This window comes from Apteryx rowi, unplaced genomic scaffold (assembly GCF_003343035.1).
Source record: "Apteryx rowi isolate R43461 unplaced genomic scaffold, aptRow1 scaffold_385, whole genome shotgun sequence".
Taxonomy (NCBI): domain Eukaryota; kingdom Metazoa; phylum Chordata; class Aves; order Apterygiformes; family Apterygidae; genus Apteryx; species Apteryx rowi.
In genome coordinates this window covers 561,007-580,532 of record NW_020450363.1, presented here as the reverse complement: position 1 = coordinate 580,532, position 19,526 = coordinate 561,007, and the positions used below count along the sequence as shown (strand labels likewise).

Below are 19,526 nucleotides of genomic sequence, written 5' to 3'. Positions count from 1 at the left end.
CCCGCGCCGCCGCGCTGCGCCTGGCGGGCGAGCACTTCGCGGAGCTGCACGCCGCCGTGGCCGGCCCGCCCCTGGCCGCCTCGCGCGTCCTCGCCGGGCTGCTGCTGCGCAGGGACTTCGCGTTCTACTGCCCGGCGCGCGGGGAGGTGGCGGCCGTCCTGGTCACCCAGCTCCTCCACGCCGGCCTGGCCGCGCCCGGCGTCGAGCTGCGCGTCGAGTCGGAGGGGCAGTTTCAGGCCTGCCGGCGCTGGGTCGCCAGGAGGACGGAGAACGTGGTGAGGCGCTTGCAGAGCAACAACGTGAGGCTGCTGCTGTCAAGCGTGAAGCAACACGAAGTCGTTATCTATTTTGCGAAACTGTACGGCATATCTGTTGTCGAGTGTTTATCGTCAGAAGAGATCGCCCTTCTCCGCAAGATCACGGGCATCTCACCTTTTACGCCTTCTTGTGATGACGTTCGTAGAGAAATCACTGAAATCACAGTGGCAACATTTTGTCAGCCCTTGCTGCTCGGCTCACAGAGATACGTTCACCTTGGCTTCACCAGCACGTGTGCCTTTCAGCCTCATTGCCTGATTCTCTGTGGGCCAGCCCATAGCGTTAATGAGCAACACGCTGCTGCTTTTCAGGGGGCATTTAAAATGCTAGAGCAGCTATTTAAAACTGTTGAACAGACAGAGGAATGTGAAGCAGAAGGTGAAAGCCAGAATGAAACCTCAGATATTTGTGGTTGGCATTCATCCACTGCTCAGAAGCAACTCCCAATAGAAAATATCTCCTGTAATGGTAATCAGGGTTCTGAACATCAACTGAAAACAGTTAGGGGTGAAGCAGAGACACAGGTTGTAGAGTCTGATTTACAGAGAAGTGAAAATCCAGCATGTGTGCAAACTGACTTGCAAATGTCTTCAAGTCCTGTGTCACCCATCAAAGAATTAAGTGCTCTCCCTGTCAGAGATAGCTCTTCAAGAGATGTACACAAACTACATCCAAAATGGAAGCATCCAGATGAAGTTCACAAGAGTTGTAGAAGTGATTTAGTTGTGGACAATCAAAAGAATAGTAGTACTGCTGTATTAGCTGCAGATAATGCTAATACAGTTGTGTCTGAACACTTAGATGTTGATAAAGATACAGAGAAAATTAATCGTAATATTGTTCTATTTAAACATGGAAAGAGTTATACAAATAGCGAACAGAATTATTCCAACTTGATTATAGAAGCAGGATCAGTTTTGCCGGTAGGAGGTAACTTCGAAATTCTGTTACATTATTATATTCGACACTATGCAAAACAGTGTCAAGAGTCAATAGTAGCTGACATATCTAATGTAATTGCAGATGCCTTGCTAAGCATTCCTAAGACTCTGTACAGGACAGCAGAAGGAAACAGCTTTAACAAATTCTATCTCAAAGCCATAGATGCACTCAGGAAAAATGAGCCACTGCCTATGAATCAGAAAGGCTTGGAATCAGTGTATTGTAAATACCAGTTAGTAATTTCAGTTGTTAATTGTATTACCGAGCTTCTCAGTATTGACTTAATAATTGGTGTTAAGCGGCCACTGCAAAAAATTGAGGATAATGACTCGGAAGATGATTTTTGAAAACAATAAAGAACTTTTTTGGTTTTGTCATTTTGTGTGTGCTCTGGTCGAATGGACATGCCCCAACATTCATTATAAGAGACTAAATGTAGCCTCCAAAGACCTTATGGGCTTTTTTTCCTCTTAGAATTAAAGGAAGAGGAAGGAGGCAGATCAGCTGAGGTTTGGGGAGAACACTGCTGTGAACAGCACAACTTGAAGTTTCAAACATGAGAAAATGTAATTCTGAGTGTAGCTGATTCCCACTGCAGAACATGTGCACTGCCTTCTCCATCACTGCGCAGAGGATCCTGTGTACGCTTCTCTCCAAGGGTGAACTTTGCCTCTTTTTGAGGTTTGAGTATTTAAGCAGCTTAGACGCAATTAGTTTTCCTGACAAGTTACCTGTAAGACAGCTACTTGAACTTGCATGTTCAAAGCAAGTTCAAATTTTTCTTTTTAATATTGCTAGTCTTCATAATAACTTGAATTGAGTGTGATTTTAGATAAAAATGTGGTTTTGTATATATTGTGTTTTTGAATACAGTGGGGAAAAAAATAACTGCGATGCTAGTCTGTTCAGTGTTAAGACAGCAAGGCAGCCACTGCAGATATCCCAATGAAGAAGTTTCTGGTCTGATATGAAATCCAGCGTTTTTGTCCTCCATTGAGTTTGCTTCTGTCAAACTAGCAATGTTAAAAATTATTCATATTATGACTAACCAGCATTCACTCTGGCAAATTAAGTTATGTGACATTATTTAGTACAGCTAGTCATTTTTAGAGATTCTGGGTTGAGTTGTGTTGCTACTATAAAAGCAGGCTGTGTGCTCATGGGAAAAAATATACAGGCAATAATATGGTTTTATGTGAAAAAGCTTTTGAGACAGCATTCTAGTTCAGACTTTGTCATCAGGGATTTTACTCTGTTTCCCCTCCTGCGTCTCCCTCCAGGATTTTCATCCTAATAAAATTTGCTTTCACTCAGTATCACCTGGATGTCAATACACCCCTTTTTCAGCTGTGTCTTGAAAACTTTTGGTTGAATTGGGAAGGTTTTTGAGTCAGTGAGCAGCTATAGCTGATAAAGGTGTCATATTCGTTCTCTATGTGCAATTGCAAGTATTGCATAATACAACAACTGGGATTTTTAAATCTGCCATTAAATAAAATTGAGGACATTTAAAATCATAGGCAAAAATCACATTTTTTATCTACTGTACCTGAGAGGATTACAGCTGAAAATTAGATTTTCTTTCCATTAATTTGTGTTGTATTCCAGACTGTGGTTCAAACACTGTTGGTGAGTTTTCTCCTCTGTTGACATGTCTGACCTACCACCATCAGCCGCAGAGCTGACCCCAATTGTAAAGGCTGTGTTGCCCAGTCGGGGACCATACTCAGGCTGGCACACGCCCTCACCAGCTTCCTCACGACTGCATTATCACTTGTCAGATTCCTAAGCCTGGCTGAAGCTATTCAAGGCTTTTTGTAGATATCCCAAATTTTAAAGCTGTCTAATAAATCTAATTTGCCTTTTGACAGGTAACATGGAGACAATTCTCAGAGTGATCTCATGACATTGTGGCAGGGACATGCTGGACTCAGCAGGCGTGTTTAGTCAGTCAAAACTACAATGAGCAGTATGTTTGGGCTTGCACTGAGGTTGCACAAGCCTAGATTTTTTTCTTGCAGTGGTTCCCAGAGGTTTTTTCAACTTTTTACTGGAGTATGGGTTGATCTCCATGCAAAATGAAAGTAAGGTGCATCTGAACACATGCGCAGACTCCGGTACAAACTTAAAATACAATGTAATGTGCAGGGGCACTGGTGGTGATAGTCTTAAATTAGGAGAATGGTTTTAGCAAATCTTTATGTTTAACTCTCCTTTCTGAAGCTCCTGTCAATTCTGTATGTTCTACCATGCTTGAAATGCATCAGAATATTTTAAAGCCTTCATCCCAGTCACAAACAGCGTAGGTGTATCTTAAGCAAGACAATCCCATTTGTCAAATGGCAGATTCATTTATACAGGCAGGTAACAAAAAAAATACAGCAAAGAAAAGATTTGACTTTAAAAACTATGTTTAATAGTGTATGGTCCATACAGTAAGACTAGAAATTGCAACCACATCTTGCACCCAGCAGCAGCTACATAGAATGAGAATAAGCTGTTTACTTGACAAGGACACTGTTTTTTATTTATTGATTTGGGTGGTGGCCGAGTCTCAATACACTTTTATGGGTGGTGCTTCCTATGTTTTTAGCACGCGCAAGCATGAGGGACCACGCTGAGACAGCCTAAATTCTACCAGTGTTCCCGCAGCCATCTTTTTCCATTGACTAGCCCCAAGCAGCTCACTACTTAGCACCTTTTGTAGGCCCTTCCAACTGATCTCCAAGGACACCACCTCCCCATTTACCAAGTGGGTAAAACCAACTTCTTTGCCAGAAGTTAGACAACCTAAGTATGGTACATGTGGTCTTATATTTTCTTTCATGCTCAGTTGATTACTGACCTTTAAGCATTTTTTGGTACTTCTGGCAATAGAGAATATTGCTAATAGGAACCAGCTGCAACAAAGAATATTATTCCATTGTGTAATAACTCATGCACTATTGAGTGACATTTGCAAGAGGGAGTTGGGGGATACAATTTTTTGTTTAGGAGCAAATGATAAAAGATGTTTCCCATGCTGGGAAGCGTAAGTGGCCGAAAAGCCAGCTACCATTGCTATGAAGAAATGTTACCTGCCTTATGGTCAACAGAAGGGCCCAGGCCAATAAAATCAATTAGGTACTTTTTTCCCCATTAATTTCAAAAGGACATAGGTGCCGTAATGCTGTTGTGGATTTGGGTCAGCTGCATTCCCTTTTTAATACATTTATGTCTAGCTAGCTGAAAAGGTGTGGTTTTTGTTGCATTTAACCCCAAAGTTGTCAGAGGTTATCCTAAGGCAGGACTAAATGCGAATATGCCTTTTGTTGTATAGCAACATAGTTATGGTAATTGTACGTTGTTTCTGTTACAATCTTCATAAGAGTCTTCCAGAGTCCACAGGTGAGTGATTAAGCATACCATGTGAGAAGATGAAGGAAGATTAAATTCTTAACTTACACATATCTCCTTGACTTCACTGAAATTGTATTCACCTGAGCCTGTACTAAATTTTTGTTATGTAGCAAGTTTGCTATTAGAAGTAGAGACTTCCATTTTTGATTACTAATTTTATATCTATAAATGTTTTGGTTAATTAGTCCCCTTGTGTCTTTTTTGGCAAGGTTCTTTTAAATCTCTTGTTAAGAGAGAATCTATTTTAATATTAAACTAAAGAGATTTTTGCAATTGAATTCTCATGAAATCTAAGAAATATGTTAACATTTTTTGTCTTTGTTAAGAACAAAGATTGAATATGAGCTTTATTTGCTGTGCTATTTATCACATTATCACTAATAAGACTGAAAAAATGAAGAGAATACTGTTTGAATTTATAAACTAGCTTTGGAAATGTGTTGGCTGTAATTAACATGATAATAATTTTGGAGTAGCATTTTGTGTAAGGCATCGTTTGTATTTTGTTAATGAAACTAGAAATAGATATTTGGATCTAGAATTATACAAGTTACTTCCCTGTGAGACTATTAAACCAATAATTACATTCAGGAATAAGAATTTTAATTTTAGCATTCCAAAACTAAAAATAATGACAGCAAAAATGAAAGAGATTTAAGATATAGTATCTCCTTATTTATGATATGATTCAATAAAAGACCAGACTCAGGAAGTAATACTTATGTCTGTGATAGATGGGAAGACAAGAGCTGAGCAATGCACTCTTCGTTTTAAAACAGTCTTGGCAAAAAGAATACAAAATAGTTGTGCTATAGGAAGTGCTGGTTCAGCAGACAGTTTATTTCTCATGAAATCACCAGCAGATAAAAGAACTGCTCCACTGAAGCTGTTATTCAGTGCAGGATTAAGGGCATGCCCGCAATATTGCTTCCTGTGTCACTGCATCCTAAACCACCTACAGCAGAGCTCACTATAAAATGTAAATTTCCATTTAAGGTGTTTAAAGAATGTATTGTTTTACAGAAAAGAAGCTGTAACCTGTTCATATTTTGCAAATTCCAATAAAACAATCCAGCACGGTGATCTTTCTTTTCATAATAATCATGACCTACTTTCAGTCGGTGTCTTCATTTTCCAGACTAAGCATCTGATTAAATATTACCTTAAAATGTAAATGCACAGAGTGAAAACGTGGCAGGGATTTCTCTTTGTATGCAGAAAAAGGCAGCTCCAGATGAGAGTTACATCTGTTGAGATTTTAATGTTAGACTTGATACGTGTCTGGTATCATGTAGGAGGGTTATATTTACGCTTTGGTGCAATGAAAGCCATTGTAGAAGCGGGTGAATTGTATTCACAAGGAAAACAAACTGTGTAGGGTCCATTTCCTAAAGCCAGAAATAATCTGAGGCTCCTGAACACCAATGCAGTATCGAAAGCAGTGCAAGATAACTTTATAGTGCTACAAAAATTGTAACTATTGTTAGTGTTGACTGTATTAGAGATGTTTATTGGCAAGTGTGGGATTGTGGATTAGCTTTTGTAATCAAGGGGGCAGCTGTGGCAATAGAATCTTGAGGGCCTGATCCCCCAGCTGCAGGACCGATTCTGGATTTCGTCTTGGCACTAGTGATAGCTCTGCATTAAGGGCATTTTAGCAGATATTTGTTGCCTCACTTTTGAACATTTTTAGTATATGTACCTTCAAACAATCTGTTGTTTCTGTGTGACTTGTGTGTTTTTAATTCATACAACAAAGTAAAGGACTGCTTATTTAATTTCTTGATTGATTAATTTGTATGTGTGAAACCTTTTTTGGTAACTGGACATGTATGAACAGTTTAGGATTTTGGTACGTTAAGGAAAATTCTTAGTACTAAGTACCCAGTACTTTCCATTATGAAAGTCAGTTTTTAACATTTGTGATTCAGCCTGTATGCTTGCTTTGGCAGAAATTTCCCCACACTGTAAAGGAGTGACTGCTTCCTGCTGACTTACTTGGAAAATTTTGGCCAAACGATTCAATTGTTTCCAAAAAAGGAATTAGAAAAAATACTTTGTTTTGCTTGAATTTTGTGTCTTTGATCTTTTGTTCGAACTTCTCTACAATCCCTTGTGTCATTCCTGGGAGGACAATTCTCTAGCTTCTCCATCAAGAGAGCTGGAAAGAAATCTGAACCTGGGAGCGAAAAGATCTGAACCAAAATCTTTCGCTTGCTGTTCTGTGCCTCTGAAATAATGTGCTGCTGCACTGTCTCCTTACTAGATTTATTTTGGTGATATTTATGCGCTGAAAGATTCAAAACCTGCTCAGTCACATGTAAGAGAGGTCCTAGTGTGCCTTACATGTGATACAGTTCAGTTTACTTAAGTGTTAATCCCTAGGGATGAGTTTGGCTAAATTGGTAAACTTTGCAAGCCGTGATTTGGGTTAGTGGAGGGATTTTGTCAAATTTTCAAACAACTGGTGCTTATAATACAGCAAGTATTAGAAATCAAAATTTATAGTAAATTCCCTGTAATCTGAGACATTATTATCACCTTGCAAGTTTTTCTACATCTTGATGGATATTAGGAAGTGGTATCAGTCCGATTTTGTTTTAGGACCTTCCTATACTTTTGAAGTTTGCCACCTTGGCCATAATCCTAAGTGTTGTAGAAGATACAGCCTGGATGTGTGAAAAGGAGCTGATCTGCAAACAAGCAGGAAGCAGGAAATTTTCCCTTCGTGTATCATTTAGTCATTGCTTCTACTCTCTGCTCGACTGCAGATGTCATGAGATAGTATAATCAAGTAGTAACTCCAGGGAAAGATGGATGTGTGCATGTAGCAAAGGAGGGGCAAGAATAAGAGAAGACAGTAGGTAATAGGTCCCAGTTCAAAAGGAAGAGAGGGATTACGGATACAAAGGGGAAGGACGAAGGTTGAATCAGAAATAGAGCAAAGAGAAGGACTGCCATATAGAAGGAAGAATTAAGAGACTCAGCTGCATAAATGGGGAGAAGCAGCCACAACTTCCACGCTGCCTTCCCTGGAGATACAGTAACAAAAGGAAGAAATTACGCTCTGCTTTTCCCTTGGAAGAGCAGCAGAAGATGGTTGCCAAATGGAAAAAAAGAAATACGTGAAACTAACTTTCTCCTCTACCAGAGTATGAGATTAGCCACCTCCTGAACTGTGGCGGAGAAGAGGAAAGCATTAGGAGCCCTGGAGACACTCTGTCTGTATCTGTCACAGCAGTCGGCTGTAAACTTGCAACAGCCTGAGATAACAATTCAGATTTCTAAGCCTGTTACTGAAGCTCAAAGAACCTAGGGATGGAGACGGAAATTGCTGGGTGTGGATTTGATTTATTTAGATAGAATAGCTTGTCCTAACTGGTCTTAGACTCTGGAATATCTTTTGATCCTCAGATACTTAAAAGATACTCACTAAAATCATCAACAGTACTCCATTTTGCTCCCCAGACTCAGTGGCAAGGGGTTCCAGGTTTGAGCTTGTACAGTTACTTGTGTCTGGAAAATACTGGGCAAGTGAATGTTGCAGGTCATGCAGTAAATAGCACAGGATTGTAATGGGAAGGTTTGGAACCTAGAAGCTACTAGATTTATTACTTTGAAAATAATTATACCAACTCTTATTGGAGTCATAAATCAGCATCTGATATATTTGCCCTTTGCTAGGCTTTAGATAATTAATCTAAATTTACTTGTGTTGAAGTGCAGAAAGCCTGTCTAGGACCTGTATACTTATTTTACATAGCAAAATATTACAAGAGTTCAGTGCTTTAGCCTCCTTATTGAATTATAGGGAAAAAATACCTGATTTTTCATCATAGTTCTGGCTTCTTATATGACTGAAAAATTTCAAGGGAGAAAATTACTCTAAAAATCTTAGTTTTCCAGCACCTCATATACCCATCTCTTTTTGATAGCATCTTATTTGTTTAATAGCTGCCACTCATGACCACAAAGAAAAGACTGATGGTTCATCCTCCACTGAAAGCAGGAATTTTACTTCTGCATATTCAGACCCCAAACCTCTAATCCTCTAATTTTAAACAGAAGATATTAAATTTACAGATATCAGACCAGTGTAAGTGATTACATATACTTTGGAACAGAAGATGATCTATACCAGTTTTTTTCTAGTTAATAGTTCTCATTGTTTTTCCTCCTGAAAAAAAGATGATTGAAATAAAATGCATGAACAAGAGCATAGATCTTGCTTTTGCAGTTAGCAACATCTTGCTATTATATTAAACATGCTTGAGTTTTAACCATTCATTCTGTGGTGTTTATAGGGTTTTATAAATATGACTAATATCAAAGTTTTAAAAAGTGTTTATTGATTCGGTAACTGCCTGACTTTGGTTGTGACATTTTAGCTGCAAAGATCAAATTATAACAGACATGTGACAAACATCTCTAAACATCTTGGAAATCTATTATGGTGAACCATAGAGGAAATACAGTGAATTTTGTCTTCTAGAGTTTTATAACAATGTATGCCTGAGGTTAGAATTGGGTCCCAAATCAGCAGTATCTGCAAACTGTGTTTAGTAACTTTTTAACAATTTTGCATTTACATTTTGGCACTGTTCAGGTTTATAGCAAAGTCTGAATCTGCATCGAAATGCAATTATACTTAAGAAAAATAAATTTCTCATCCTTATTCCCTCTGGCTTTCTGATGTCGGAATGAGAGGGTGTTAACATCAGAAGTTAGAGTAAATGCTACTGCTTTGAAATGCTGCCTCTACAGCTCCTAATGTTATTGCACTTGTCATTGTGAGTTTACTAAATGCTCCAGTTTCGAGCTTATAATAAATCTGTTCCACTTATAAAAGCACCCACATCTGTTGGAAGAAATGTGTATGTGTGTACCTTTCTTTAGTTTCTATAGTTGTGACATGTCATATTTTCTCTCACTAATTTGCCCTCCTTGCACTGTTTTGAAGTGCCATGTGGCACTGACCATTATTTATGCATATATTTTCCTCAGTGGTTGAGATTTGTTGTGCTCTGTTAACTTCTTGGGTGCCAGAATCTCTCTTGACTTATTACTTATCTGTTCACCTATATTTTAACTGCCCTGTTCAAAAATAGTTGTAATGCAACACAGTCATGGAACAATTCAGTAGAGAGTAGCAGATATGAATATTCAATTTAAAGAAGGCAAATGATGAGGACTTTTAAAACTTTTCAACATAATAAACAGCAGAGAATTAAAATCTTAAAGTTGATGATAACTGGATCCTCCTAAAATGGTATTTACTTACCAGAAATTTCCAGGATGCCTTTATAGTTGGTCAATATCATCATATACATAGTTTGCTGTTATTGATATAATCAGTGCAATGGTGAGATAGCAACATACATTTCTAGTAAAAATAACTAACCAATAGTTGGCCTTTTATGGGAACAATTGTCAAATATAGTGGGATACTGGGCATTGGCTAGAGCAGGAGACAGAAATTAAGACCCCAGGGTTTTAGCATAGCTGCCACTAATTTACTGCAAAGCCTGAGGTAAGTCACTTAATGCCTCTATGATTAATTTTTCATCACGAGATAGTAGAGGGCTTTATATTTATAAAGGTTTCAGGCCATGCTTTAAATCTCTGGGAATCCAAAAATGGATGCATGTGCTATCACTTCATATTAGAAAATAAATAAAATGTACTGGACCTCCTCTCAGTCTATTGATTATCTTTTTATGAAGTATAGAAAACTGTTTTTGCCAGAATCACAGATGCTGTATATTTTACTCTGATTTTTGCCTTCTACTACTGTAGGAAAACTGAGATTTTAATAAATAAGTGGAAACAGCTTCTTAAGTTCCTTTCTCTTTTACTACAGAAAAAAATCCCACACATCTTTGTGATTTCTACATGCAGTATGGTGAAATGTTTTAAATGCAGTGGTTTTAAGAAGCACTTCCCTTTCCCTTGATGCAGCCATATATTTGTTCTTCAGTTTACTGAGGCACTAAATATGTCTTGAACTCCAAGCAACTTGGAACAAATTGTAATCAGAATATCTGGCATAAATAACAAGCCTTTAGTAGGAACATTCCCATCTGTTATATTCTGTATTCACAGTGGTAAGGAAATACAAACAGTGTGACACTTAAATCTCATTTCCTTGTCCTCAAGTTCATAAGAGACACAAAGCTGGTACATGTATTGATGATTTCCGAAAGGTGCAAGAGGAGCCCCATTTCCCATCCGAGCCAGCCTTCCAGCAAGGACGAGCTGCCTAGCCGTGCGTCCCGAGCTGGCTGAAAGAGGGGTATGTGTAGTCTTTTTCCATATGCCTCTCCTGCTACAAAATATGGCCATTGCTTATCAGGTGGTGGGCACTCTTCTGGTCATATGAGAGAAGGAAAACACACACCCAGTTCACATACCAAGCAAGCACACGTGCTTCCCGTTGTGTGGTCTGAAGTATACCTGTCATGTGCTGGGAGGCAGCCTCCGTTTGACTGGCAGATGCGTGTCTGCTCGCACAGTGGAGAAGGAAGGGGCTCCTTAGGACCATTAATCCAATTCACTGTCTGCCTTCAGGAAAGAGCACGGTAGTGTATGGAGCTCCAGGTTGCATGAATTACTTCTGAAACAGATCCTGCCTGGTGCAGGAGATTATACAACACTGATTCGTTTCTGTGACTCAGAAGCCACTGGATAACCCAGTGGTTTGAATGTAGACATATATAAGCAGGAAGGAAGATCTAAGGAGCTGGGTAGGGAGGTCCAAAGCAGATTTTCTTTTAAGAAGTCTTGAGAGAAAGCTTTAAACCATGACTCAAGAAAAAATAAGTAAGTGAAAAACATAGATGTGATAATAAGTTTTGGAAAGAGGACATGGACCCATTTTTTTAATTATTCAATAAGGTCAACAGCAACAGATTTAGGGCTTGATCCAACAAAACAATAGGTGCCTAAAACAGGCTCTAGGTGAACTTTGGATGCCTGATCCGATACTGTGACTTTCCTACGTTGCCACAAACACTGCTGTTGCACAACCCTGGAGTGGGCTGAACACCCTAGACACTTCCCTCTGTGATTTTTAAAGTACTCCAGGCACAAAGGTCCAAAAAAGCACTCAAGCTCCTAAAATGCGATGTAGGCAATACACATTGCCTGCCTTTGAGAGCAGTTGAATCCTGTTTACCTACGCCACAGGGCATGTGCAAACTTGCAGTGCAGCGCAGTGCAGAAATGCACAAGCCAGCCCTGACCTCCCTTGTTTGGTCTACTTGGCAGGACACAGCTCTGGGCAGAGATGTAAGCACAGTCCTGGAAGTGGCGTGGCCTTTCCTATGCATGTGGCACCATGTGCATGCAGCTGTACTAAGGTCTGCGCTGATATCACTGAATTGGTTCTAGGCTCTGGAAAGGTCAGCAAACTCAGAGGTTTCTGCTTCGGCATGCACAGCTGGCTGCTGAAGCTTGGGATTTTGTCACAAAACATATTTAGAAGCTGAAGTTTATGACACTGGACATACTCTGTGGGTTCCCATCTCAACTGAATGGAACATTTAGTCATCTGTCTTCTGCTCATGGTCACCCGGATTCACAAACAAACGCACCCAAATCTGCAGCCAGATTCCTGGGAGGGCCTGGGCTGTTCAGCCTATTCTTAATATACTCCTACAGAATTTGATTCAGCACAAAGTCCTTTGTGATGGTTAAGGAGGTCCAGGAGTCCAACCTGACAACTGTTGACATAGCACAGCAATTTGCCTCTAGCCTGAGCCTCACTGGGCTCCATCACAGCCTACAGAAACATGGTCAAGAATAGGTTCAGTTGTTTTTTTATCTAAACCTTCAGGCCCACCATCTAAAGCTGCTAGTGTTTGCTTACAGTCGGGTAAAGATCATCATACTACTTTTGGAGAGCTAATCGGTGGGAAACTGTTTTCTGTTTTTTAGCAGCGCTATACTCAGCATGTCTGTGGTCATGCAACAGCATTTCTCAGCTTGCAGAGCTGTCCAGAGCTCCAATGCAGCGTTTGTGTTTGGTGTAATTGTGTCCAGTTCAATTATATGATCTTCTCCATAGCAGACTCTCTAGGAGTGTTGTCATACAGCCTGCCTGTCACTGGATCTGCCTCCTAAAAACAGCAGAGGAAAGCTATATAGAAGGTCACTGCATGGGAAGCTCTGCCTTTTCCTTCTATGCAGCCATTTATTTTAATTAATTAATTCCTTAATCCAAGTCCAGGTCTAATTTTTGAGCGAACAACAGATGCTGACTTGTTATCTACAGTGTGTCATTTGGTTTACTAGGAGAGAACACTAAATGTTCCACTGACTCTCTGTGTAACACTGTATGGTTATTAGAATAAACTGTATAGAGATGAAGACCATTCAGTGCACTATAGGTGTCAAATTATTCCAAGATACCTTTGTGTTAATCTTCAGCACAGGAGAAAAGTGTGATATAATAAACTGCCAGTAAAAATGTCTTGTGATTCTGCTTTGACTGCTCAACTTTAATAATCCTCATGAAATAGTCTACACTTTGGAAGACTTATTATTTCCATTAAAATAATGAGTCTTTTATCTAAATATTTTTCATTTCTCTCTGGAGCTTTATTTCTTTCTCCATAGATTTTGGAGGATGCATTTCTTGAAAAGACCAGAAAATTTGTGTTTACACAATGGGTCCAACTCAAACCTCTAGGTCAAATTAATACCACTTGCTTATTTGGGTATCCTAATACACACTTTTTGAATTTCAATGCATTAGCTCTAATTTACACAGGAGAAAGAAGTAATTTTACTCTGATTTTTGTGGCCAAAAGCCACTATTTTTTGGTACCAGAGGTGATTTGAGTTGCTTGGCTTGTGAGCTGTGTACTATCTAATATACTTTCTATTGCACAGAATGCCATTTCTATAGCAATTCTTGTGCTCTGCAATGTGTAGAGTATTGTATATTTATTCATGGATTCTAATAAACAGTGTAACCTGAGATGTGCTCAGGTTGTCATGAAGTTCTGACTTTGAACTTTAATTTCCACAGTTACTTTGACAGAGCATCCTAGCAGCAGGGAAAAGGACAGAGATTTATTACTGTGTGAAAAAGCTGACTAATTATCCTGAAGGTTATGTGGGAAAATCAGAGAACTGAATCATGTGCAGTTAGCAACTGAAACCCCAATTTTCTTTTAAGAAAGGTTGATACATATTGTTGCTCATAAAGCAATCGGCAGATTTCAGTTAAAATCCAACTGCTGCTAAAAGGAAATTTACTGGAGAGCCACAACCACACCAGTGTGCAGGTGACATTAAATGTCAGAGCAGTGATGGAATTGGGAAGGAGGGGGAGCTTTTTTTTGGCTCTGCCATGCCCAGGAGAGAGAGATGGGTCTCATGCCCTGGGTTACACATAGCTGGAAAGCTGCCTTGCCTTACTGCATGCTGAAAAAAGTCACTTACAGTGATTTGTTCTGATAAATAAAAATCAAATTCCAGAGCACAAATGGGAAAGATACAAGCATACTCCTGGAGTCTAAACTCTCCTGTGTGTTTGGTGAAAAGGCAACCTCTTTTAGGTTTTATGTTTTACTTATTTATTTGATAAAGTCAAGATAGTCCATAAAACGTATGTTCCCATGGGACAGAGATTTCAAAGGTTCAGGTTTATCAGTCAAAGGACGGTCGACAAGGGCTGGTCCTAAACTCAGTAAAGCTGATGAAATGCTTCCATTGACTCAACAGATTTGAATTCAGACCATTAAATGATGTGAAATGGGACTAGGAGTTGGGGACTGGACGGAGGGAGCTTATTTGCATTTGGCTCTGGTTTCATTAAGAGTGCCGTGTTTGTAACAAGCCAGGGATATCTGCTCACTGCAGGGCAATGACTCCCAGCTCCCACTGAGCTGCAAAAGCTGTGGGAGCCAGAACAGGCTGTCTTTCAGAGAAAAGCTACCAGTGCTCCCCATGATGGGGAGGCCCCCCACGCTGAGGTTGGCAGTCTCTCTTTGATTGCTAGGAGCTACTCTAGAAAGCCTTCTACAGAATAAATATTAAAAATAATAAAAAGAAACAACAACACTTCAAAGTAAGAAGATGTTGACCCCCCAATGCCATGTCTGCTTCAAGTGTCCCGGATGCTTTTGAGTAGCAGGTGCTTAAAGAGCCTAGCTCCACTCTATCCCCTTTTTACCCCAAATGAAGGGAGGCCTCTTTTCTTTCTTTCTTTGGAGTCCCTCTTTCCTATCCTAGGTGTTGCATCACAACACGAGATATTGCATTAAGGCTGTACACGCTTTCCCATGTTGTCGGCCTGCTTGAAATGTCACCAAATGCTCATGGAGGAACCAGGACTCCCAAGAAAGTTTGTAGGCACTTACTTGGGAGATGTAAACCCAGAGATACAGATCCGGGGAGCCCTTTGGGCTGAGCCGCTACTGCTATCACTAGCTTCTAGCATCCTTCTTCATTCCTGCTTCCCTCCCTTATTGTTAATATTGTTTTGTAATTTGTTTGCTAGCAGCTCTCGCTGAGGCATCTGGTCTTCTCCAGACTGCTACTTGTTCCTTCAGTTCTTCAAGGCTGAGGTTACTTTTTATTTAGAGGAAAACCAGTTGCAAAGGATGGAACAACATTTTCTTGTGATGGGCAGGCATTGGTTTTACAGGTTTTTAATCCTTGCTTCTGGTCAGATTTTAAGTATGAGAGTGTAATTGTCATAGGCCAGCTGGGTCTGAGGGAGCTCTCCGTATTTATCGTAGCAGTTATGCATTAACCCAGATTAGTTATGCGGTAATCCAGATTTTGGATGTAAGAGAGAGGCAGACTGCAGGGCTCGGGTTTTCACTGCTGTCTGGGCAGGCTGCCTTTCAGCTCACATTAGCTCTGTGTAAGACAGACTGGCACAGCTCTAGTGACAACTAAATATCAGCAATGGGATGTGGAGGCGTGAAGAGCAGGTCACACAGTTAGAAATCTTCCCAGTGCTCTCTAGTAAATACAAGCCAAGAAAGGCATATGCTTTCTCATGATTGCATAGAAGTCAACTGCACAGAAAAGGCACACAGTTAAAATTCCTATCTGTGTATAATCAGTTAGGTTGTTCCCTCTGCTGAATTTTTCCACTTTTCTACTTGGCTTGTGTACAGCTTTTATTTAATGTTTTTGATTTGTTCCAAATTGTGGTCTCAGTACAGTTGGTGATAGAAAGAAATATAGCAGGGAAGAAAGTTTCTTCTGAAGGAAGGCAACTGATCAAAAATAATGACTATCCTGCAAGAAGCAGTAGGAAAAGCTGAAACTTTTCAGCTCTTTTTTTGCTAACATTGTAAAAGTTGGCAGCTTTTTAAAATGATGATGGCACTTCAAATTAATCAAGCTTTTATTTTTTTAATAAATAATCTGTCAGAATGCCAAAGTACCTTTGGAAATAACAGCATTGTGACATTAAGTTCATCTAGAATAACAGTGAAACATGCAGCCTGCCTGTTAATTGTTTTACTTTGATATCTTTTGCTGATATTGAGAGCTTAAAGGAACTAACTAGTGATTTCAATTACTTGGGTATAAATCCAGAAAATGACAGTGGAGTTGCTTCAGATTTACATAAGTATAAATGAGATTTTAAGAAAAGTCTGTGTAGATTCCTTTCAGGCTTTATATCTAATTATCTTAATTAGCCTCTCAATTCAAGGGTCTGATTTCCATTGCAGTTAACGAATTGTGCTTATACATGGTGACTAAACTATACTGCTATTTTTTAGGGTATATTCTAAAGATTCCTAATGAGAAAAATAGCCTCAGAGTTCTCCAGTTTTGTTTCTCCAAATCTAAAGCCTATATATAGTATATATTCTACAGAAAATGCAGTGATAGGGATTAGTAATTCATAAATGATGTGGCCCATTTACAGTCTAAACAACATAGAATTCACTGTGGCATAGAGAACAGAAAATGCAGTTGACTTTAATGCATTTAAAATAATGAGGAATAAAGGCTTAATCCAGGCTAGAAACACAAATGCTCCCTAGGTTCAGTTAACACTGATGAACATTTTTAATATTAGCTAAGAAATAAGTTGAAAACTAAATTTTAAAAAGCTGAAAAATAATGAATAAAAGCACAAATTTATTAAAATGTTATAGTTGAAAATAAAGTCGTATTGCGCAATAAAGCTGTCATTAGCCAAAAGAACTATTTTAGAATGACCTTCCCAAACACATGGTTTGTATTTGTTTGTCATTGCTTTAAATGTCTCAGTCTTTTTCAAGAGGTAGTACATTGTCGCTGTGAGTCTGCAGTATTTCATAGCAGTTGATCATTTTCACATATGGTTTTCTTTTAAAATAAATCTCAGTGCTAAGCACAGGGTCTCTGATCCCACAAGACTCATTTAGAAATGGCTGCTCTTACATTTAAGCTTGACACTCTTGGTGGGGAGGCAAAAGAGAGTAGACTGGTGCTTCTAAATAAGGCGTCTGTGGTCTGTGTATTTTCGGTGGAGGAAGGTGGACTTCTCCAGCAGCTGCCAGGAGGTGCCCCAGGCCGCACAGTGATGGCTGTTGGCTCTGGGCGAGGATGGCAGAGTGTACTCTACACTCCCACAGAAGGACATGGTGCCGGGCAGCCACCACCGTGTCACATGTCGCTCAAGTGCTGCAACATCTCCATGCCTTGCTATTTGTATGGTCCTCCAATGCCAGCAAAGGAACAGTAAGCTTCAAATGTCCTGAAATTATCTAGTAAGCTGCTGAACCAAACAGCCTTTGAATGACTGGTATATGTCCAGTTCTTGAGATGTATACTGCAAGCATGTTTTTTGCTGTGTTGTCATAAAGTAATTCAATAGCTCTACTAAGGATTACTGTCTTTCCCAACAGAGGCGATGAATAGTTCCCGTGAATTAAACAACAAAAGAACTCCTACTCATGGTCCTAAAATATTGCATATTATATCCTCAGAATGTAAGACAGAAACTGGCCCTTTCTCTAATTACAGCCTCTTTTTGTTCTCCCCAGCCAGTTTCTTAGAGCACAACCTGATATTTAAGCCTGCCTCCATGCATCAGTTCAACTTACTCTTCTTCTAATGTGATGGTTCTGGAAAATATGAAGTTGGTCCAGCCACACCTTCAGTACCTGTGAGTAAGAAAAGATATTTGTTTGCGCCTTTCTGTTCTCTGATTGAAATAACCCCACTCATTTTTTGGAGTATATTCGCAACAGTGGCTTTGAGATTCATTGTGTACCTCTGCTTTGCTTCAGGTATGAATTGATCTCAGCAGGCATTTAATGCTTGGTATACTATGAAGCATTAGATATTATCCGTAAGTGCTGCACAGAAATTTGCAGCAGTTCAGTAAACAGCTTACGCTGCTGCTGTGCTGAGAATGACTCAGAGCTGTATAAATGAATTGTTACTAAACAGCAGGATATAAACTAGGCCTTTCTTTACTCAACAGAATCACATAAAGCAACTTATTGCTGGAAATATTTATCTCTCTGGCCTTTTCATCACTGCAAAAAGAGGTGCATTCTTAATAGCTGTTAGATATCCAAACCACAAGCATACTAAAAATATAATTTGCCTTTTTTATTGTAGCATTTTAATCTGTTAAAATACAAATTTTAAAAGCCACATTTTTTCCTAGTGTGGTTTTGTTCTTTGTGTTCCAAGCCCATCAGCTTTATGTTTGGAAAATCCCAGATCCATATTTTTGCCTATTTTTGTTTGTTTGTTTAAACCTGTTAGGTAAACTCTCCCAAGCTTCTTGCCCTGGAATCTGCTAATAACCTGCATCCATACGTCCCACCAAAGAAAATGGATGCAGGGTGAAAACTGCAGACTAATCCCTCCTTCAGGCCTGGGTGCTAAAGCTGGCCAAATTCAGCTAACAACCCAACCGCGGGTCTGTGGCGTTTTCAGCTGGCTCCAGCCCAGTAGCTGACTCCAGTGTTACTCTTGTTTCGCCCTGTGTGGGCTGGTAAGAGAGCAGCCGCCTGATCTTCACTGGGATGACGGTGGTTTGATTTATCGCTGTACTGAAGTAACCCTTGATATTTGAAAAGCGCAGATATAGATTTGCTGCTCAAATCTTTAGCCTTTCCTTTGTTTAAGCCTTGGATTCAACAATAGGAATCTCCTCAGGTGCGTGTGCATCACATAATAAATGGAAAGTGGGCTTCAGTAGCATTTTCCATTTCTTATAGCAGAAGCCTCACTGTGCCTCACCTTTTCACCTGGTTCTCTGCCTCCTTACATTTTTGTCTCCTCCTGTCCAGCATACCACTGGATCCCATCCCTGGCTGACCCTACTACCTGGCACTTGAGCCATTGTAGCCTCCTCTCAGAGACCCTAGAGCAAAACATGACTGGTCTTTCTTATTCTTGTCACTAACCAAAGCTTTGCAATCGGGAGGCCAGCTTCTGCCACGTCATGAAAAAACATTCTTCCAACTTTCAGCTCCTCCTGAGGTTTGCCTCCTGTTTTTCTTTGGAGACAGAAGGGCTACAGTAATGGCAATAAGAGGACAGCTTCTAGTTGTTTTATTTAATGTAATTGTGTCTTTTTGCTTTTGTTATAATAATGGCAGTAACAACCGCATTTCAAACATTTTTCTTTCCAAGGTTATTTCTTATCATGTTTAGTGACCTTGTGGTATTGCTTGGTACTATATTCATCTCATGAGGGGAGGAATGAAGGGGCAGAGAGTGTCTCACCTGAATTCAGGGACCCATAATCAAATAAACAAGTCCCAACAACCCCAACTGTTTTGAACTCATACCCCTGCAGACAGAAGGAGGCTGCTTGTCCAGCATTGTCATTTGGTTAGAAAATGCCAGACAAACCTAAATACTCAAGAGGGAGCAGGGGACGTCAG

At 39.8% G+C, this 19,526-nt stretch overlaps 1 protein-coding gene across 1 annotated transcript in view; it reads left to right on the top strand.

The window, feature by feature from the left end:
* BBS10 (Bardet-Biedl syndrome 10) overlaps window positions 1-1,637 on the top strand; it is a 2,188-nt gene extending 551 nt beyond the window's left edge. The window contains exon 3 of the mRNA XM_026074270.1: window positions 5-1,637. Within this exon, the coding sequence (XP_025930055.1) occupies window positions 5-1,607 (1,603 nt within the window). The 3' untranslated portion in view covers window positions 1,608-1,637. The remainder of the gene's footprint in view (window positions 1-4) is intronic.
* The last annotated feature ends 17,889 nt before the right edge of the window (window positions 1,638-19,526 follow it).